This window comes from Pezoporus occidentalis, unplaced genomic scaffold, assembly GCF_034315485.1.
Source record: "Pezoporus occidentalis ecotype Australia unplaced genomic scaffold, CSIRO_AGI_Poc_V1 ctg189, whole genome shotgun sequence".
Taxonomy (NCBI): domain Eukaryota; kingdom Metazoa; phylum Chordata; class Aves; order Psittaciformes; family Psittacidae; genus Pezoporus; species Pezoporus occidentalis.
The window spans coordinates 184,550-207,318 of NW_026913737.1; the positions used below are offsets into that span (position 1 = coordinate 184,550).

The 22,769-nt window shown below is 41.8% G+C and overlaps 1 protein-coding gene across 7 annotated transcripts in view; it reads left to right on the plus strand.

Moving 5' to 3' along the window:
• DNM3 (dynamin 3) overlaps positions 1-22,769 on the plus strand; it is a 179,475-nt gene that overhangs the window by 153,476 nt on the left and 3,230 nt on the right. For 4 of the 7 annotated variants that reach the window (XM_062616161.1, XM_062616164.1, XM_062616158.1 and 1 more), the window contains 4 exons: positions 249-413; positions 4,888-5,114; positions 5,874-6,110; positions 20,036-22,066. In XM_062616161.1, the coding sequence (XP_062472145.1) occupies positions 249-413; positions 4,888-5,114; positions 5,874-6,110; positions 20,036-20,105 (699 nt within the window). In that variant the 3' untranslated portion in view covers positions 20,106-22,066. Of the gene's footprint in view, positions 1-248; positions 414-4,887; positions 5,115-5,873; positions 6,111-6,413; positions 6,693-20,035; positions 22,067-22,769 lie in introns of those variants that run through there. The other 3 variants (XM_062616163.1, XM_062616160.1, XM_062616159.1) reach the window with 2 other exon arrangements.

A 22,769-nucleotide genomic window follows, 5' to 3' on the forward strand; every position in this document is an offset into this window, starting at 1 on the left:
ATTTGTGTGGAAATATATAATGTAATTTGTGAAAAAGGTCTTATATCTTGTATTGCATTAACCTTTAAGGTCCAAATTTCATGATGGTAAATGCTAACGTTAAACAGGCCAGTACTTCATATTTTAACCTCCAGACATTCTTTGTGTGATTTATGTTGCTGGATTACTACAGTTTAAGTCCATTTTCCCCCCAGTATATTTCCAGTTTACTGCAGTCTGAAAGACTTGACTTTTTTTCTTCTATGTAGACTGAAAACGATGAGAATGGCCAAGCAGACAATTTTTCAATGGACCCCCAGCTGGAGAGACAGGTGGAGACAATTCGAAATCTTGTGGACTCCTACATGTCGATTATCAACAAATGTATCCGCGACTTGATACCGAAAACAATCATGCACCTTATGATCAATAATGTAAGTAGCAGCCAGGGTTCTAAATTATTTTATCATGTCTGTCAAATTCCTTACTCTCAAACATACCTCTTGAATACAGCAGCAACAACAGCATGTACTAAACAGAACACACTCCCATAGATGTCACACTCTTAGAAAAAATACTCCAGTATTCCACAGCAGTAGGAAGTTCTGCAGCCTTCTCAGAGGCTGTCACACTGCTGTGAGTGCTTACTCCAAAATGCTAACGATGCAGTTAATTTACATCTTAGAATATATGTTATTATTTAAAGGTAAATCAATGATCTTTGGGTTTGGTGGGTTTTGGGTCAGGTTTTTTCGGTCTTGCTTTTGATATAATAGGAAAAGGGAGTTGGGAGCCCCATCTAGGCAGTCCTTGAAATCATGAGAGCAGAGTCCTACTTCCTTGATTTTCAGTTTGCAGCCCTTTGTCATGGTTTCTTAAAACAGTTCTTATTTTATTCGGGTTTCTTTATATTTTCAGGTTACCATTTTTAAGGGATAAATTTAGAAGCTTTGGAAACTGCTGCTTAGATAAGCAGATGTGGTTGGTTGATTTACTCTGTGCGTGTCTCTTAGATCTGAAGATTATTCGGTTAAAGAAATGGTTTTGAGATTATTGGTTTTTCACCGCATGAGGATATCAGCCCTTGCTTTCTTTCAGAGTTCTGCCAGTTTCTGGCAGAGTCAGAATCAGTTTCTGCCCTTACTGAAAACTAAACTTACTATTGGTGCCACTGCTGACATATAAATTTCTAATGGGGAGCACAGCTCCCGTTAGTTATGGGTAGCACCTTTTCTGTGAGGTCATCAAACCAATCAGTCTTTACAATTACAATATACTATACAGCAAATCTGGCTAAAAAGTAGCATTTCCTTTCGACTCAGAGCCATCTCTAGCCTTCATCTGATGGATTTCATTAGCCCTGTGGAATCTGTGTTGTACTTAAAGTGTTAGGTGCTTGGATTGGAAATTTCAATGGGACTTCCTGGTACATATACTAAAAGCAGAATTTTTGCATGAGGGCAAGAGATATTCTATTAACTTCTTTAGGTTTAGGGGAGTCAGGCTCTAAATAATGCTCTGCTTGTTGGTGATTTTTTACAAAAGAGCATTGGAACAACGGAAGTGCCCTTTTTTTCCCTGAAATCAGCCATGCTCTAGACTTTATAGGGTGTTTGTGTTCTCTCTGGTCTTTCCAGATCACAGCTAGCAACTTGCTGCTTTGACTTAGCGCAACTCCAGTGCCTTTTGAAAGGGCTGGCTTTTAGCTCGTATTTCATAAACTGCAGTTTGGCAAGTAGTTCCTTTTGAAAGTTTACACTAAATTTTCTGCCACTCACCTCCTCATATGGAATAGTTTAAGGGTCTCTGAAGAGTGTGCTCTACTCAGAAGCAGAATATTGCTAGTTACACCGGTAAAGTCTGCCAGGCTGACCATGCCACACAAAACCAACCGACTTAAAACATCATCCACCTTTCAGTCGACCTCATAGTCCATAGCTGTGTTTGGGCTTGCAAGTGAGCTAAGACCTGCACCTCAATACTAGAATTTAAATTTGTGGCTAAGAACCGAAACATTTTAAAAGTCTGTGAAGAGTGACACTAGAAGCATGAGTGCACTTCTTTCTGTGCGGCATAAGCAGTAAAATACCGTATTTTACAACAGCTAAACATCAATTTTTTAAAAAATCAGCACGACTAAAAAGAGAAAGAAATGCTTGAATTAAGTCTGCTGAGCCATGCCAAAAGGCTGTACAAAGACTTGGAAAGCAATGGAGCTGTGACAGAAGGTGGGTCCTGTTAAGTTGTGTGTGTGTTCCTTGGAGTCTTCAGAAGTCCAACTCATTCACCAGGAGCTAAGTAAAAACACCCCTCCTCTCTCCCCGTCTTTCCCCCTTAATGAGGATATTCTGAACTTTCTGCTGCCCCATCATGTTGCCTCCAAAACTCTGGAAAGAAACTGAGCCCATGGAGTTTATTTCCATGACAGTTGTAACCTCCCAAGTCCTGCTAGAACTTCCTTTCCACTTTGTGGGCCTGTAAATGAGCACTTATAATTCCAGGGAAGTATCAGATTCAAACTCAGTGTACAGAAAATAATTAGATGCTGTCCCTAAGCATATTTTGATGCCTAAGCCTAAATTGTTGTATTTCAAATGCATCCATTATTCTTCCCTTAGGGTGGATGTTGATTACCTTAAAAGAAAATACATTTACCGCACAGAACTGCATTGAGTTACCATTAGCAATTCAAACATGCACAAACAAAACACACATTTCAGAATTTGTATTTCATGGTGCCTAGGTATTGCAGATTATTCATGAGGGGTGGTCTTACAGCAGACAGTGTATTATACACTGTAAGCAGTGCTGATATCAATCTCATCTGAGTAGAAAAACTCCCAAGTACTTGCTACTGCCAAACTGAAGGTTAAGGAATGGGTTGTGTTTGCATTTGAGGCAGTGATATATGTTGTAGCCTGCCCACTGAAGAATGAGGCTGCAAGCCCACCTTACCCCACTTCAGTGTGACAGGGCTGGCCTTCTGGCACTAGCGTCTCAGATGCTTGCGATGGTTTGGCTTTGACTGCAGGTCTGATGTCTGCAAAGGCAAATGTTTTAAACCATTCCTGTGAGTCTGTTTTCTAGAAAAAAGCAAAGGTGTGAGTAAGTGTCATTTTCCCTTCCTTTTCCAAGCTGGAGACAATAGAGAAAGTAGCTATTATGGAAGATCTTCCTCTGTGTAGTACAGTGTATCTGCTTGCAGAAGGCAAGAGGTTGATCCAGGAACCATCCTTAACACAGCAGTCTTCCCCTTCCACAAGTGTTCCTGCTAGTGGCAGACAGGAATCTCTCATGATAATTGTCACAGGCTGATTTTTTTCAAACAGATATTTGTGGTTTAACAATGCTTTTACAATCAGCTCTGGCCTTAATCTAATTTTAGGACTTCTTTTTTTTGAAGTGATGCCATTAAAATGCTCGTTTCATCAAGTAGAATGTGATGCTGTTTAACTATGGTATCTGTTTTTAATGTGGAGTTTTTGGCAATCATGAGGAAAGTAGTGTACTCTGGCTCTTGATCAGTACCATCTACTGGAAAACAGCATGAGACTCATGGAAAATTTTTGCAGGCTTTGCTAAGAATTTGTGCATCTCCTGTCATACATGAATGGGAAATGACAGCCAAGCCCAGGCAATATGGTTTTAGTTCCCTGTAAATTCTGTCCTGGCCCTCTTTTCATGCCGGGTGACCATAAAGGGTCCCATGCCCACACAGTCTGACTGCTCTTATTGACCTTGTCTGAACACAAACATTGCCTTAGTCTAACTGTCAGAATTTAAATCTGTGTTGCTGAACTAGCACAAACATGGGCAAACAGAGCTCAGGTTTATATAATCAGGATCTTGGGAATGTATTATCGTTAGTATCTTCAGCTCAAAGAAGCTTTATAGAGCAAAAAGCCAGATGAGAAATAGATCAGAACAGCAATGAAAGTCTCAAATGCAAGGATTTAGTAGGTCAGCAGTCGGTATATTTACCACAGTCTTACTCAATCAGAGTACCTCTAGCTTTTTATCTCTCTTAATGTGGCCCAGGTTTCCATAACCAGGAGAGCATAGCAGAAAATCAATATAGTAAATTAGATTACTTGGAGACTTCTCCCTTCAGTTTGAATGCGTGTGGATGGGATATTTATAATCTGACAAAGTTGTTGTAGATGAAAGACACCCTCTACAGTAGGGTAAATTGTTGCTAAGAAACTAATTGACAGGGATGTTATAAAGCCTGAAAATTCCCATTCCCAGGGGAATTTAGTATCTGATGGTATTGCTGATCATAGATGGCTGCTATTTACCTCTCAGCCATTTAAAATTGGACCAAAATGCCAGCTGACTCCTAGGCACTGTTGGGAAGCCTGTTTGAAATGAACTGTAAACATAAGTGTCACCATAGAGAGGTAGACCAGTGTTAACTCCCACCATGTCCAGTGCTTCAAAGACAGTTACAAAAAAACAGGCCACAGCACCTTGTGAAGTGACTGCACAAAGCCATCATATCCTCACATGTGAGTTGTCTCAGAATGCAGCCTCCTAATTGCGTTAAGCCCATCTGTGTGCAGGCAGCTGCTAAAAGGTCCAGTCCATCCTTTTCCAGCTGCTCTGCCAGCTGCACGTGCCCGCCTTTCCCTGGACCACAGCTAGACCTCAGGCTGCTGGACCATAAACTCAATCTGAGTTCAGCATATTTTAGTCCCTGATCTGACCTAACAAAAACTGCATGACCAGGAGAATTGTTGTAAGGTAGTAGAAGAAACTGATTAAATGGAGGTATGTCTCCTGGTTTCATGGCTCTCACACTTTATTTGTTCAGTATTGTATTTTTAATAGGGTTTGGATTTTTTTGTTGTTTTTGTTTTGTTTTGTTTATTTGTTTGGTGTTGGTTTTTTTTTTGTCGGACAAAATAGGTAAAAGAATTTATCAACGCAGAGCTCCTGGCTCACTTGTACTCTTCTGAGGACCAAAACACTCTAATGGAGGAGTCGGCTGAACAGGCACAGAGGCGAGATGAAATGCTCCGCATGTACCAAGCACTAAAGGAGGCTTTAGCAATCATTGGTGATATTAGCACTAGCACTGTCTCAACCCCTGCACCCCCTCCTGTAGATGACTCTTGGCTTCAGCAGGCCCGCAGGTAAGGATCCTTAAATCTGTATTGCAATGAAATTCAGGACCAGCAAACATTTCCAGCATTGGTAGCTCCCCTCCTGCCTGTCTTTTTGGACAGATACTCCTGCAGTCTTTCATCACATTAGTGAGGGAAAATAAATAGTTTTCCCACATATACATATCTATGGATATGTACGTGAAAACAGACAGAATATTTGCCTTGTAGAAGACCATCCTGTGGATTTATAGTTTGTCTGATGCTTCAGATAGCAGCCGCTTGTCACCCCAATTATGCATCCACAGAGCCTTTTCTTGCAAGCTCTGGCTACATGTCCTAGAAAATCCACTTCATATGACTGGAACTCTAATATTAAAATCCATTACATTTGCTTGCCCAGGGAAGTTGTGAATGCTCCATCCTTGGCAGTGCTCAAGGCTGGGCTGGGCAGAGCCTTGGGTGACATGGTTTAGTGTGAGGTGTCCCTGCCCATGGCAGGGGGGTTGGAACTAGATGATCTGCAGGTCCTTTCCAACTATTCTATGATTCTTTGCTCATGTTTATTTCTGACTACTGTAAAGCATGCTGTCTGTGGGAAAGGTATGAGACTTAAACATATGTGATGCTCTGTCACCAACAACAAAGGAAAATGCCAAGATAAAGAATTGTCATAGGCATAAAAAAGGCTTTATGTTTAAAAATAATTTAAAAAAAATAAAAAATCAACCAAACAAAAAAAAAAAACATTACCTTACTGAACTTTTAAAATTTCTGATATTTCACTAGATCACCTCCTCCAAGTCCCTCAACTCAAAGGAGGCCTACATTAAGCAACCCCCCAACCAGACCTTTATCTGGCCGAGGACCTGCTCCTGCAATCCCATCTCCAGGCCCTCAGTCAGGGGCTCCCCCAGTCCCGTTCCGCCCAGGACCATTGCCTCAGTTTCCAAGTGGTGGTGAAGCTCTTGGTGGACCTCCCCAGGTTCCCTCTCGACCAACCCGGGCTCCTCCCAGTGTCCCAAGGTAAGATATGTAATCTTCCTGGTGATGGGCATGGTTCTCTCGCTCTAGCATAACAGACAGATTCTGCATTGTGTTGGAAAGTTGAGCACTGTTTGTTGAGCAAGTCTTATAAGAAAGCAAAACTGGGCATTTTGAGGAAACAATTTTTAGAACAAATACGATATTTTTTTTTCAAGAGAGTAAGTTTTTTCATGAAGGAGGAAAAAAAAAGACATTCCCATCACTCAGTTTGAAGACGCTAGATTTTGTTATATTAAGAGCCCCTGTTCTGGTTGTGTAATACCCATGTAGGGGTTCATGCAGGGACAGGTCACCTACCACTCCGCCAGAAGAATGGCAGCGGTACAACAACTCAGTTCTGCCATTCTGAGTCTTCACCAGAGGAGGTAATGGCTTTTCTGGGAGAGAACAAGAACAGTCCTTGTACGACTGTGGAACAAACTGATAGGAATCTGATTCTTATTCCACCAGGCAAGTAATTTACAGCCAGTTGAAAGCAGTCCATAGTTGTCTAACAGTATAGATCATATGGTACTAACCAAGTAGTTAAGGAATAGGATTTTCATAACCACATCATTTCCTTTTCCCCCCAGGGCTTTGCATTTATCAGTACTTTTAAAAGTGGCTTTGCATATTTTATAATTTTGTGTGGCAGTAACTGCTTTTTATAAATAAAACGTGCTTAATATTTTCACAATGACATAATACACACATATATACACACATACATACATATATACACACACACATATATATATGTGAAAGCCTGTTTCTGAGGGTTTGGTAACTTCTTAAATTATGAGAGGCATGGACAGAATAGGCGATGATGGAACAAAGGATTTTCTCCATTTTTAATAAATCAACTCTTACAGTAAAATTAGTCACAGTTAAAAAAAAAGACAAGGCTAGTTAAATAGAAACAAAATGTGCACATTTTCCATTTTAGAAATGGTAAATGAGATGAGAACCCTTTGAGAAAATCTTTCTTTTAAATAGGTGAGATCTGTTGTAGCTATCAGTAACTTAAATTTGAGGTTCAGTGGTTTTAATGTAATTTCTCTTTATAATATGAAAAATAGATAAATTAGGTATACCAAACACATGAAGTATTGTTATATATTTGCTATGAAAAGGCCACTGTTGCACAAAACACACTCTTCGATCTTAGTGGATATACAACAGCTTGCAGTATTACTGCTGGGGAGAAACCTAGAATTGCCCTTCTGGGTACTAAACTTTGCACTGGAAGGGAAGAAGTCCAAGCAGCATCCCCTTGTTGGGAGAGTCTCAGACTGAGCTGAAGGGCACTGGCACCGGTGTTTCCCCTGTGCCATCACAGGATAGATCACAGACTAGATACAGAAAATGAGGTCCAGTGTTTTGTCAGTTGTACTACTGGAGAGAACCATAGCTCCCTTGGTCTGTCTCACCTGCCTTGCAAATGAGCATGTCTCCTTTGTCCTGCCTGGCTGTGATTTTGCATGAACAATGCCTTTCTGAACTGGTTTGCCAAGGGGATGTCTGGGGATAATCTTCTGAAGCTAAAGTGATAGGTGGGATGGAGACCAGAAAGGCATCTTCTAGCTCACAAACCACTCTTGGGTAAGCAGCCTGAAAACAACTCAGTTTGGGACTGCCACTGGTGGCACGCAAAGCAGTGGCTGATAAAGGAGGTCAGTGTTTTTAAACTGCTGTAGCTGGATATATGATTGAATGTATGACTGCTTGACATTTTTGTGGAAAAAAATATCTGCAATACACATCTTCTGGAGTGGATCCTAGTTCTCTTTTTTGCAGCTATGAAAGCTTCAGACATAAAAAAAAAATCTCAGCTGCTTAAGAATGAAGGAAGGGTTTGCCGTTTTGCTGAAACTTCAGGTTTCTCCTGCTGACTAAACTCCAAGAGAGGAAATCCCAGGGAAAGGGCTGCAGGGGAAATCACCTGAGGGGGACAGTGTGGCCGGCTCCTGTGCCTATTAAATGTTTCTTTTGAGCCCTGGAATTTCTGCTACGCTTGGTCTGGTTTTAATAACAGCCTTTGCAGGATCATAGGAACTTGAGTCAGAAAATGGGTCTGAAATATTAAAAAGGAAAAAAAAAGTAGTTTTGAGAAAGAGTTCTTCTGGAAACCTGAGCTTTCTCTGTGACTTTTTTTTGAACTGGGGCTCTATGCTCTGACTGCTGTAGCACCATTTTCTGCAATGATTCCTTGAAGTGTCAGATCTCTCATATCTAGGGAAGCAGTTTAACTCCCTGAGAAGACAGTTGTATTTTTAAAGTTCATCTAGCTTTTTATTGCAGCCCCCGTCACTGTCATGTGGAGCTGAAAATCCTGACATGCTGAAGAAATATGAGCTTTCTATTTTTTCCTGTTCTGCCTTAAGATAAAAAGATCATTTTCAGGAGTAAAACTTAGACTGTCCTTTTCCCGCCAGTGGCTGAGCACATGTCTGATTTGGAGAATTGGGCACCTTATAGTGGGATACAGCCTGCCTTTAAACAAATCCTTTTTGTTCCTCAGTTCCATTAGCATTTAATCAAAAGAACTGGTGAGCTCTCGGCATTTTCTCATTGTTTCTTGCTTACTGCACGAGGAAAGGAAAATGGTTAGGGGAGCAGGAAATAATTTTCTTCCTTGCTTCACTCTGATTCTAAAGCTGTTTTGGGTTATGTGCTCTGAATACTTCTGTGAGGAAACAGAAACTATTTGCATGATACATGCCTCTTTTAATTAATCCCACTTGAGGTGGGTGGATCTCTCCCAGCAAAGCCTGTGAGTAAAGGCCCCTGGCTTTAAGGGCTTGATGCCAAAGCATATATGATTTGTGAAATATTCCCTGCTGCCAGAATTTAGATTATTCCCCCTCTCTCTTAAAAGGCTGCAGTAGTATTTTGAAAGAAAATGCAGCTGTGCACTCGCTTCGGTAAGATGGCTTTAAGCAGGCAATAGAGCCACTTTAGCTTACCATGATGTATGTTTGCCTGCCTGTTTGGAAAGCCTGATCTTCGCTGATGCAAATGCCTGAATGTGTATTTAAATTAAGATTTGGCCTTCTGTTCTTTCTGTTTGGTTTGGATTTTTTGTTTGTTTGTTTTAAGTTGACCTATATATAATTTCCATGGATTAATAAGATCCTTTTTAGTACTCAGTTCTGTGAACGTATCAGAGGGGAATACTGTTCAATTGTAATGTTCATGCTTATTTCATTTTCCATAATTAAGTATTAGACTTTCATAAGACATGTTATCTCTAAACAGATAGCGTTGCTAGATTTAATTTTATGTTATCTTAATTGACAACTTTTGTTTTCTTAAATAACTTTTGCAGTTAATTGGCTTATATTGTGGTGGACTTGGCAGTGCTAGGTTAACAGCTGGACTTGATGGTCTTAAAGGTCTTTTCCCACCTAAACAATTCTATGATCTTGACCAATTTTAGTTCTGCTGTGGATGCTTTGATTTATGGCTTTTAAATGTCCTGAATGAGAATCTCAGCTTTGCCACAAGGCAAACAACTGAATTGGAAATGTTCTTCTCCTGGCAGCAGAGCCCATGGTGTTAGTAGGGGTGGGAGGATGCTACCGTTTTCTCTCTGTGTCCTGCTCTGCAATGATACTGTGGATTCATGAAGGCTTTCCCAACAAAGCACTGGAGACTATTACTCACTTTGTCATTAAAACATAGATGTTCTCACACGATGTGGAATCCTGGGATGGATTAAATAGGGGTCTTTAAAGGGCTGGACCGTCCACTCAAGCAGGCAGGAACTTAAGTGCTCCTAAGCACCTGTGTCTCACTCTCAGCCATGCTGGTGCTCTGTCCCTGGGGGCTGAGAGTGGTCTTCACATGTGAGGCAGGCACCAGGGAGAGAATCCATGTGCTGTTCATGAACAGTCCCATATTCACCCTACAGTTTATTTCAATCCAGAGCCAGCCAGCGTGGAAGGGGTTGATGGCTGCTATGCAGCCATGTTTTATTATGCCACTGAGGCTAATTACATGACCTGTTGTGTTTGTAACTAATCTATGTTGTAAGCCATCATTACATATTTCTGCCAACCCAGCACAAAAAAGTACTTACACTTGATGGTAATTACAGTCAGAAATTTCCAAAGTTAGAAGCACTGCAGAAAGCATCACTGCCTGACATTTTCTAGTCCACAAGCTCTGTACTCAGCTCTCTAATTGCCAAATATCAACACTAAGTAAGTTTTCCGTGACGGATTTTTATGGATTAGAGTTCTTTGGAAAATGTTATGTAATGTCGAACCCTGTGCACTGCACGATCAGGGGATCCTTTGCAAAAATTGCATGTGATCCTCTAATTAAAATCTGTCATAGTGCATAGGCGTACAAGGCCAGAAGGGTTATCCTGCCTTAGCTTGGGAATCTCTTTTCTTCTGAAAGTTTGACCTTGCAGACTTAAAAGCTTACAACTAAAACTTTTAATGGAAGATAAATAATAATTGAATAGCCATTGCATCAAACTCTTCTGGCAGGATGAGTAAGTGGCCACCTTAAAGCATCTGCATGCTGAGTTGGATGATCTCAATCTGAACACCAAAGCAGAAAAGCACAGCTCTGTCCAGCAGCAGCATCCATCTGTCTTCTTTGAATGGATGTTCAGTGAAGGTTATATTCAAAAAGTATAATCAGCAATTAGGAGTGTTTCATGCAAAGAGACAAGAGCGTTAGGTGGAGGGATTTCAAAATCTTGCTGAATTTCAGGGGAAAAGGAAAGCCAAAGAATAACTAATTTAATTCTGCATTTCATGTCTGTGACAAAAAGAATACAGAGCTGCAGGGGTGATGCAAAGCCAGAGCCCATCACAGTAGGGAATACCACTCTTCCATAGTCAGTATGTTTTCAACCCTGCCTGTCCAAGGACCCAAAATCACATGACTTACCAAAATATCAGTTATTTTTTCTGTGATTTCTCCCCTGGGGGAAGACACCCCTGTGTAATTTTTAACCAGTCAAATTTACATTTCTTGTTGAAATGCACACCCAGTAGTATGTTCCTTTTGCTGCTGGCTGCTTCAAGTGGGAGACTCCATTTATTTTCCCTTATCTTTTAGAAAGGAGCTCTGCTTTTTCCCCTCCTCCACTGGCTCCTTTAGCACTATTTTGTTTTCCCTTTTTTTCTGCCCTACCCTCACTGTCCCTTTCTTGACCATACAGCTTGCTTCCTCTTTCACCTTCTCCCTTCACTTGGTTTCCTGTTCAGTACATTTGTCTCCCTTCCCATTTATTCCCTCCTTTCCTTCTCACTGTCTTGTCTTGGTTTCTTTCCAATTTATCCTTTCCCTGCCACCTTTTTAAATCTGTCTCCTGCTCCTTGCATTTCTGTCTTCTTTTAAAGTTTTTCAAACAGTTTTCAAACCATAAAATGCAGTACTTGGCAGTCTTTCTTAACAGCAGCCTGGTGTCCGTGGCTGTGACAACCATTAGAAACACTAGCTACACTACTTAGGACAGCCATACTGTCATGTGCAAAACCAGATAAGGGATACTGGTCATCTTACCGGGGGTCATCTTGCAGCTTCAGTCCTAACAGAAGTCATGAAAGAAGTAGCATTCTGAATGAGGATGAATATTGGAGGGATGGGTCAAAAAGCAGGTTACAGCAGGTTTTAAAAACATGTGAAATATCACAATACAACTCTCATGGTTTCATTATAATTCTGCAATACCAATCTTACAAGAAATTGGGAACAGCATTCGCACAGAACTGATTTTTCAGCTGTCTGAACTGTAAGGCTGTGACAGGAGGGTCTCCACTTCTGCTTCAAGAGCTCCCCTGATTGCTGCCCCTAGAAGGATGGCTTTCTTCCAGACTGTCATTAGGATTTTGTTCACTGCCTTCCTTCATATACCTCATCTGCAAATGACTGCCTGGAAGATGAAGTAAAACAAAGCTCATGAGATGTCAGACACTGCAGCCTAAGTACTACTTCTGCTGCCACTGACTCTAACTCCCATCAGCATCTCCCTTCATCAGCCAGAAGCAAGTTCTCCCCCTAGGAATTTTCTGATGGGCAGTACAATTTGACGGTTGAACAAAGGTATCTGAAGAGTCACTTGTTCTACATGGAGTTTAGGTTTGATCTCATTTATTGCATCTCAATACAAGTTTTGATTGTCTTTAGTACTGTTCCTGAGCTACTTTCTTCCACCTTATTAAAAACAAAAACCAAAAACAACAAAAACAACAAAAAAAAAAACACAAAGAAAAAACAAACCACAAACCACCCCAAACCCCCCAGTTTTTACAAATGAGCTGAACTAGAAGAGATCTGTTTGATTGGAACCATTGCAAGTTACTTTCAAAGTTCAGCAAAGAGGATCAGGCTGGGAAACAAGCCTTCATTACTCTAAGTGAAGACCAGTCCCATGTAAAGTAAAAATGATGCGAGAGAGAGTTGGACAGAAAAAGAACCAAAAGAACCGAAAAAGGTGGTTCTGGGATAAAGATGACGATGTGAGTGCAGTCCTCCAACACAGTGGACACCTGCTTTGGGACTGCCAGCTTGTAAACTGAGTAAGTAATTTATTCTCTTAGGTATTTTCAGCAAAAGGCGCTTTTTTTGTTTATTTTCTTAATCTCTTCTCTCCCCAGATACCATTAGTAGAAGGAAATGGTGTTTATTTTTAGTGTCTCTCAACTTGAAAAAGGAGAGTCAAACAATAGCAAATGTTGTTTGCCACAAATATAGGCACTTAAAGATGTGTTTTGTCCCCAGTAATTATTTACTCTCATAACAGAGTAGTTTAATAAAAGTTGTCATGAAGGCTATGCAGGATTAGAGCAAGGGTGTTTAGTGAGCAATTTTCTTGCCTTGTCTGAAAGAGTGGGCAGAACAACAGTGGATTTCTAGCCTTCCTTATGCTAGAAAAGGTATGACAGTAAATCCAGGGAAAGCAGATGTGATGATTTGAACTTCCTGAACCTGCAGGCATCTTGAAAAGATCTCCTTGAAACTCTCCTGTCCCCTGCAAGCTGTATTGGATCATTAGTGAATGAGGACACTCAATGGCTACACTAAGAACTATGATACTGATAATCATGTTAGTTGTCATCATGGACAGGAAGAGGTACAGCTCCAGCTGGAGGTGACAGCCAGGATGTTTTCCTCCCTTTTTTGCACCAAGGTAAGTAAAGAGGAGAGAGGCAAAAAGGCAGAAGAAGGTCAAAGGTGAGTAGGAAGGAAAAACAGAGTGGTCAGAAGTAGATGTGTTCAAAGACAGGCTACATCACTCACAGTGATACTGAACTATACAGCTAAACTGTTGAGTACATAAGACTTGAGCTACTATGCAAAGATTAGGTGTTCCTCTTGATGATTTTGTGGCACTTCTGTTGTCATCTTCTGTGGGCAGAAGAAGGTAGAGCAGCATTCTGAATGTATCACACAGCACTCCTGACTCTCTTCTTCCACAGGCAGTTTTGATTCTCTTAGCCATCCTTTTCTGAAAGGTTGGGACAGTCCTCCACTAATGTGCTGCATGCTTGTCTACTTCACACATTCCCTGCTGAAGGGCAAACAAGAACACACGGTTTGTTAAGAATAAGAGTCTTTCTTGGTCGCTCCATTGAATTATTTTTTTTGTTTATTCAAGCTGAGGTTTACATATGGCACATTAACTCCCTGAAATGACTAATTCAAAAACACAACACCCACATAAAAATACACGCGTATTTGTGTGTGTGATAGACATTAATTTATGATGGTCATATAGAAACCATAGCTCAGCTTGCAAATAATAAATTAATCTAGTGGAGCATGGTATTTTGGACCTCTTTGCCTCTGAAGGGATTATCTGTACTAAATTAAATCATGCATAGTAGAACCTGCGTAACCCTAATGCTTTGGAATAGCGTTAGTATTCAAATTAATGGAGATTTCTGTTGCTGCAATGTAGTGGTGGCTAGTGGAAGGACACATTCTTCCCATTCACTCTTACTTTCTTGGTTTTTTTTTCCACTTAAAAGAAATAAGTATCAGATAAACACCATAATTTTAACTTCCTTACACTTAACACAAAAATTCTTCCACTGACAGAGTATTGTACAGCTGGGTCATCTGAAATAGTCAGGTTCAGCTGTATGTATAGCTATGCAAGTATCTGGCAGTACAGTCACAGTACCCCCTCTATGCATTTGTAAGGCCTGATCCTCCGTATATGTTCTGCCAGAGAGCTACTTCAGAACTGGCATGCATCCTCAAATACTGTGCTGTATGCCTCAGTGCTTCTGTTCCTGACTTACCTGCAGATAGTAATCCAGTGGGCATGCTTACTAGAAACATTTTATGTTTAACAGAATGACATTTTTCAGTATGGAAACAAAACTGAGATATATTCACTCTCTTGGACCATTATGTTGGCGTAAGGGACCATCTCGGATATATTTCCCAACAACTTTTTCCTTTCATTACCACTGAGTGCTGTTTCTCATTTCTCCCATAATCATCATCTCCTCCTGACTCTTGGCTGTTGATTCCCGCTTTACTCTGTCGTAGTTTAAGCCAACTCTTAATATCATCATCCTTTTTCTGCTTTTCCTACTTTTGTATAATTTGTGTCACTAGTATTAAGTGCCTTTCCTTCTCTCAGTTTTCCCACTTCCAGTCAAGATGCTTTCTCCTGAGCTGATGTTTGTGAGACTCCAAAGTAGCCACACTGCACCTGCAGTAGGCCAGAAAGGGTTTTAAATATGCATAGACTAGAGACTAACTAATCAGTCCTAAATCCCATGTTTTGCCTCTACTCTTCAACCATGATGGCTATGGTAGTTTTGTTTCTGGTTTGGATTTTCTTCCAGATCCAGAGAATGATGGAGTTACCATATAAAAGTTAGACAGATTGATCTAAGAACCAGGCAAAGTAAAAGCTAAGCTGCCTGGGGTCTAAGGATCTTACTGAAACAGGGAAAACTGTATAAAAATAAAATAAGGCATTACAACTATCCCAAGAACCAGCTATCTAATGTCTCTAAATAGTCACCTAAACAAGAAACTGTATTTAATCCTCACCTGAAGTCACTCTTTTATCTTATTGTAAGCATCACACCTACATTTGTATTGTCACTTAAAATAAAATTTGTCTGCAGTCACACTTAAAGCTGCTTAAGATTTTGTTTAACTATTTTCTCATTAAATTCTGCAAAGACGATGTCGTGTATCAGGGTACTCCGACAGGGCTGCATTATAGGGAAACGAAGATCATGGAAAACGGAGAGAATAATGGGCTTTTGTTTACAATTTCAGGTCTATAGGATATATTGTAAAATACAGTTATATGCATGCCTTCCACAAGTGTTCTCTGGTGGTCACAAGCACACAAGAATGTAAAATGAAGTGGAAATAAAAGCCTTTTATTTATAAGTACGTTAGCTGCGCTCCGAGAAGAGAAGCCATCTTCTTTGAGCGGGGCCTCCCGTAGTAATTACAGCCATGCTTTACTGAAAGCATATTTTGTGGACTCTGTGTGGGGAGCGATAGCCCTTCTCAAAAGGCAAACGCTTGAAGAGTTCCCGTATGCTTCTGATCAAATTTTAAGTCTAGACTTACTTTATTTAGGTTCGTTTGCTCTGCATTTGCCTAGTTAAAGATTTTGGAGTTCTTTTAAAACTGGAAAAATAGAGTGTGCTGCTTGGGTTAAAAATAAATGTAAAACTTCTCCTTTTGAAAAAAGTTTTTGCATAGGGTAAGAGTTACCCTCTGTTCAAAACCCCACTGAGCTCTTCAAAGGAGGAGTCTCTGCAACAACATCAGGGAGTTATTAAATACATACTTAGTCCACAATTTTCATTGGTAAATTCTTTATGTCTGCTTAAAGTGTGCTAGGTTAGAAGCACTGATTCTTTCTGCAGACTCGTTTACTCAACCCTGGGGACCTGTGATCCCCTGCCCCTTTAGCACTAACTTTTACAAACACTGTTTCCCTTTTTCTTAAAAAAAAAAAAAAAAGAAAAAGAAAGAAAAAAGACAACATCAACAAACCAAACTCACAAAAAGCCCACCCCAACCCCCCCAAAATGACAAACCGCAACAGAGCTGCCCATTACAAGAGGCCTGGCAGCAGGACTCAGCCCCCAAACTTGAAAGTCCAGCTGAAATGTCGGAGACAATAACCAAACTGGAATTACCACAGCACTGACATTTTTATAAGGAGCTTTCTATGAACTAGGAGCCGTCTTTGGGGGGCTGGTAACAGCTCAGCACCGCAAACGCACCCGCGGCTGTCAGAATCAGTCCGATAACACACAGAAAACCACCATCTCTACCGCTATCATCTGCTGGCCTCAGACTAAACATGTAATTAGGTTTTAGTCACATATTTACTCACTGACATGGCAGCCAGTGCGGAGCAGGGATCTGGGGGAGGTTGTTTTTCCTTGGTTTTCCCTCGCTCCCGTCCACAGGCAGGCTGGAGCTCCCCCTGCCGCTCTGTTCTCCCAGATTCCTGCCCACTTGCTCCGCGTTACCGCACGTTTGGAGGGTCTGGCAGCGTTCATTTACGTAACCTTTGTTCAGAAAGCAATGGTGCCGAAATCACGCTGGGCTTCCCTCGGCTCTGCATTTTTCGGAGATGCCCGGGATAGTGAGGAAGGTGGGACTACATCTGCAAGGAGCAGTCCGGTGCTGGCTGCCGGCTGTGCTAGCTCAAGGAGGCCGTTTTGGTGCCCAGGCTGCTGCACATCTTCATCGCAGGGAGCACTTGCACTCCCAGCCGCCGGTCGAGACATAAAGGAGGGGAGAGGCAGGAGGTGCGTTGATTGATCTCTCCTCTTGTCTTTGGGGTTGAGATTCCTGTTAGGGAAAGAAAAAAAAAAAGTCTGGCTGCTAAAAATAGTCACATAATGACCTGTCACCTTGACAGGGAAATCGAGTGACAGGCTTGTCCTTCAGTTTGACTTGAGCTTCTGCTCATCCCAGTTGATGCTGGTTGATACCTGCTGGTGGCTAATGAAGGTGAGGTCTCTTGCCCAAGCTGAGCCCCTGTGCTGTGCTCTTATCATGGACTCGAGAGCATGGCTCCTTTTCCTGCATTACCAGCACGAGAAACTGAAGACAGCCTTGGAGACTCAGCAGCAGGACTGGAGGCGAATGGTGCTTTTGCAGGTCTTTACTCAAGTGCTGCCTTTTCCATCAGCCACTCCTCTGGAAGGCACCTTTGTCTCCAGGTAGAGGTCGTGCTCACCTAGTCATGCTGTGCTGGGTTAAGGAGCTAGAAAGAAATAGCGTGCAACTGCATGGAAGCTAGCAGCACACCTAAGAGGGCAGAGGAGGGGGACTGGCGCTGAGGAGGGGTCTGCCCATTCCTCCTGTACATTCTTGCCCAAACCTACTGGGAAGATACACAATCACATGTATGCAGAGTATCCCAGGTACACGTGTGCATCTCCAACAGAAGGCTGGCTCACAGTGTGAAGTGGTGGGGAAGAGCTTGGACTGAGGGGTCCCCTCGCTAGGCAGACCTGCCTGTTGGGCAGTGCCACGGGGAGAACAGGGCTGGCCCAGCTCTGCCTGCTGCATGGGGAAAGGGAAAGGCTGCAGGGTGGTTCTGCACCCCAGGCCCTTGCAGTGGCAGCAGCTTCTCCTCAGAGAGGGCCCCCAGGGGGTTATCAGCTACCCCCCGAAGTGGTACTGTGGAGTGGAAATGAGAGCCTGCTGGGGAACTCTTCTGTTCAGAATAGTGGTCGCAGTGCAACAGCAGCGCTGGTTCAAGGAGGAAATGGGGCTCAGACCTGATTTTGGTTCAGGTTTGGTTTGACTGATTATAACCAGGAAATGCTCACACTGTGCTCTCCAGTTTCTGATCCTGCTGGGCTAAATAGCTGTTTGACTAAATTACATTATTTGAATCCAGTGTGCTGCATTTAACCTGGTAAAATGCATGCTTGGGCTCATATCTTTTAAATTTGATATGAAGACAGCTGTATGCATTTTCCCTTGTTTGTAAATTGTATACACATGATACAATGTTTTCAGTAAGCGCTAAGCAATGCAATGTGAGGCATTTCAACAAAGGAATAATTTAATGCAACCCAGCAGAAATGCAGAGCCTTAGAAGTGGTTCTTTATGAAACTACAAATTTTGGAAATGGGTCCAGAAGACCTACACTGGGGCAACACAGGAAACAATAGTTTACAGAGTAACATTTTCTCTGTAAGAAAAATACATCATGAAGAAATTATACTTTGCCTATTTTTTTAGCTTGTTGATTTACTTGAATGCTTCAGTTGGCATATTTTGTATTTGTTGTATGGTAGGGATTAAAATTCTCTTTTCTTCACCAACAGAGAATATTGTACAAAATGCACTTTGAGCCAAGAAAAATGCTTTTGGCAAGTGTAAATTTGTCTTATATATTATGTTCAGTTCAAAGATGATTAACACATTGTTATATTCTTTTCATCTTCTATTTAGCTTCAACAGAATGAGACACATTTCCTTTATGCTCTTCTTCAGGGACAGGAACTGTTCCTACTTTCACAGGTGGAGGACAGCATTAGAGGGGGCTGTACAATTTGTCTTGGCCATTAATGTAGTCTGCTGAAGCTGGACAAGAAATTAAGAGCTCTCAGCTCTCTATTTTGTTTAGACCCCAGTTCATGCCTCTCTTAGAGCAGCTGTGCACTCTCGTGGTGATCTGGGCTGGGTTAAGGAATAAAGCAAGAGCTGGCACTTCCCATTAAAGAAAATGGGGAACAAAAGCACTCTAAGAGATAGATTGGAATAATTGCACAACAAAACCCTGCAAGAGGGTGCTGGATAGCTAGCTAAAGGAGCAGTCTGGCTGTGAAGAACAGTCTCTTAGGTATATTTATACAGCACAAAGCAGTGCTGGGCAGAACTGTTTGAGCTAGTGCAGGCGCTGGAGTCCAAACAGGCATTGTCATCTCAGATTCTGCACAGGCTTTGGTCAGCAGTGGGGTGTTTTAGCCCAGGTGGAATCGAATGTTAATAAAGCAGTCTTTGTAACTATGATGATGGAGTTATCTCCACACAGCACTGATGTGAACCAGGTTCCCTAAATACACACAAAAATGTAAAAGGCAATTTCATAGCTACCAGGGAAAATCAATCTACAACCCCCTTGGACAGAGCGAGGGAGGGGAAGGTCTCAGCCTGGACTGCAGGTGGAACGTGCTCAAGGATCGTGCTGCTTCTAGCTCTCGCAGTGTGGTCTCTTACCAAATGATGATGGAGTCCAAATTGAAATGCAGGGGTTTTCAGTACCCTGGAGCCTATGCTGAATCGGCCATTTGGCAAAGGGGAATAAAGACTCATACGCCTTCTGAAAAGATTCTGGGACTCCCTTAGTTACTGAAGTTGATAGAGGAATGCATTAGTGGTTAATGAAGGAACCCACAGCCAAAACTGGCATTTTCATAATGCCAGCTGGCCACTGCTATAAAGCTTAAAATTTGTGCCTCAAATTCAGACACATTGGCTTGGCTCCAATTGGTCCAACTGTGCAAGAAGCTGCAGGTTTTTCTGCTTCTGCAAAGAGCAGCTGGAGTTGCTGTGGGCTTTCTTCCAGAATCCAGCCAGCCACTCTGAAATGTTAAAACTGCTCTGTGGCTGTCCAGGCTCGGACTGACCCCTGAGAAAACAGGACTATTGATCTTCCCTTGATGGTGTCCACAACACAAGAATGTAACGGTTCAGAGAACTCCCAGGCTGTGGACCAGAGAGAGGAGCTGTTTGATGCATGAGAGGGCTAAGGCATGATAGGCATGTGGCTAACCCGTTGCTTTCTTCCTTGTTATGGATGCTTAGGGCTATCATGCTTCAGTGTACATGGAAATAACACTATGTTTAGGAGCATGTGAATGTTCATGTAGCGAGAGCAAAAGGTGCTAGGTTTGTTCTTAGTGTTTGTGCTTATTGTTTCTTCTCTCTTTCTCTCCAGTCGAAGACCACCCCCTTCACCAACTCGGCCCACTGTAATTCGTCCATTAGATTCATCCTTGTTAGACTAAAAGAAGTTTCTGGCATGCCATTCATTGTTAACCAAATATGTGGAAACAAATTGCTTGGTAACTGTTGCAATAACCACTGTATAGTCGCATGTATGGACATCCATAGGCAAGTAACCAATTTTACTGATACACTCTCTGTCCATTCTGCATTGTTTATGAGATCTTAAATGTTTTGGGAAGGTCTGTGCTGCCTTGACTGTTCCTTCTGCAATAGCCAATGTTAGCTAACTTACTGACATGTCTTCACCCAGGCAACCATGCTCAGTCCTGTACAGAAAATGGAGGGCTTGACTTCGTGTGTGTGTGTGTTGATTTGACCTGCTTCTTTTTTCCCTCTTCTCTGAAAGGAATCTTGCTTTCATTTGTACCTTTCAGGTTTTCTACTGTTTGGAATTATACAGTTACATCCATTTTCTCTTTCAATGGCTAAACTGGGCAAAGAAAAGTGATGTAGTCTTACCAAGCTCTTCTGAAGGCCCCACACTTTCATGTCTGTCTTGCAAGAAGTTTGCTGGATGGCTGCTTCTCCTATAATTTCTCATTATCCAAAGTCTAGTTTTTAAGGAGTGGTGTTAAACAAGAATTGTGTGTATGGGACAATGTATGTTTTACTTTATTTCCGCCTTGGCAGCTGACATGCAACATAGATCGGGTGGTTAATAATGGCCAGGCTGTGGTGTCGCAGCAAAGACATGAAAGGGCATTTTGAAGAACCAGTACATGACAGAGCAGCGTGTGCCAGCTCGCTTTGTCCTCTGCTAGTGCTTGCTCACATTTGTACTCCCACTGAACTCATGGGAAGCCTTGGGGGTGTGTGTATGAAATATGTATAAATGTACTGCACTGCAAATCCAGAGAACTGAGCGTTGCTTTTGGTCATTTTGTGAAACAGAAGGAGATACAGACACTGATATGATATGATATGATACATGATATAACACAGCACAGCTGTATACAGGCTACTGCTCCTCTGCCCAGTGTGTGAGCCCATTCACAGGGCTACAGCCTAGATTTGCATCTGAGTTTTCCAAGGGTCTGGTTTGGATTTGAGATATTGCTCGCAGCAGTTGGTAAAGTTCCACTATGCCCCCTATATAAAGATTTTCTCTTTGCATCACTTGAAGTCTTGCACACCTCAGATTTGGGTCACTTCATCCATATAGGTACTAGAACTGCTTAGCTGTGCATCCTGGCAATGGATTATTTTAGCAGATGTTCACTTGCAGAGGTCCTCTCTGCCTGTTGTTTTGCATGTTATATATTAATGCATTATAAAAACCTTTTGTCTTAACTGCATTACTTCACTTTAAACAGTTAGGGTCAGTGTCACCCTTACAGCTCAAAACTTACTGAGTTAACAAAATTAAAACTAGAGATTAACTGGGCCTTGTCTCTTCAGAAAATAATTAATTGCTGTTATTACTGTTATGGTTACAGATCCCTAGGCAAAGCAATTGGTGGTTTCAAAGGCCCCCAGTATAATCAGTCTAATAAAATTATTTATTGAGACTGCAGGTAGGGCTCCAGTATGCTGTAGCCCCATGGTTAGGAAGAATCTAATCAAAGACCCACAGTGAATGGGGATTTAGCCTACTTAGTATTCCCAGACTGCTGATTAGCTGTGCTCACCACTGAAGCAAATCATGTTTCAGCTTGAGTAAGAGAGATGAGCTTGGGAAAACATCATGATTTGTATGTTAGCTTAAATTTAATTTCCTGTCAAGCTCATACTTGTAACATTCGTCTGGGGAGTCTAGAGGTCAATATATGAAACATAGTGAAGATGGAGTTTTGTCAGAGCACCGGCATTTTGATGATCTCAGAAGACTGCTTAAGTGGCTTGTGTTTGTTTGGAGAACAGACCCACATCACCAACACCCAATCACACAGAATCAGCTTTCAAAGAAAGAAAGGTTGCAAACCCAACTACAGTTGCAAACCTATTGACTTTTACTACCAAATACACATCCCCCCATATTTTTCTTGCCTTCTACACAGTTTTCTGCTGTGTAGCAGTCTGCTGTAACAAGCAGTGCATCTATTAGATGTATTTTTATAAATAATTATAGTAGTTCCTGCTGTTGTCTAGCCAGCAACCCTGTATATAGTTTATCAGAACTCTCTGTTACTGACAGGCAGCTACCTGCTGACAGAAAGCCAGGCTTAGTGCCACAGCCACAGAAAGTCATTTTAACCCCAAATTTTGATATTCATTCAGTGATACTGCAAGGCCATGGTCTGGGTTTATCCCACCCATACCCCAGGCACTCAATTTAGTTGTCCAAGATCCCCTTTGTACAGTGGAAAGAGGCATCACCTCCAGAAGTGATTCAGATAGGTGTGGCTGCACTGGAGATGAGGATGGGAATGTTGGTGAGTTAGGAGCCTCAGTTAGATGGCACAGATCCTGGCCTAAAAATCTTCTGTACTTGAGACTCCTTAATTTACTTTGATGACTCTTTCTGACAAGCATAATGAAGTAGGTGGCACAATTCAGCACTATTCTTAACTCTGCCCCCGAGGAAATTGTATTTCTCAGCAGTAATCCTGACTTGTAAAAGAAACTTTCAAGGGTGGATTCACATCCGAAGGAGGCAGTGAGGTGCCTGTGGCCCCACCATCACCACCATCTGGTTCTGCACCTGATGTTGAGGCTGTGGGACA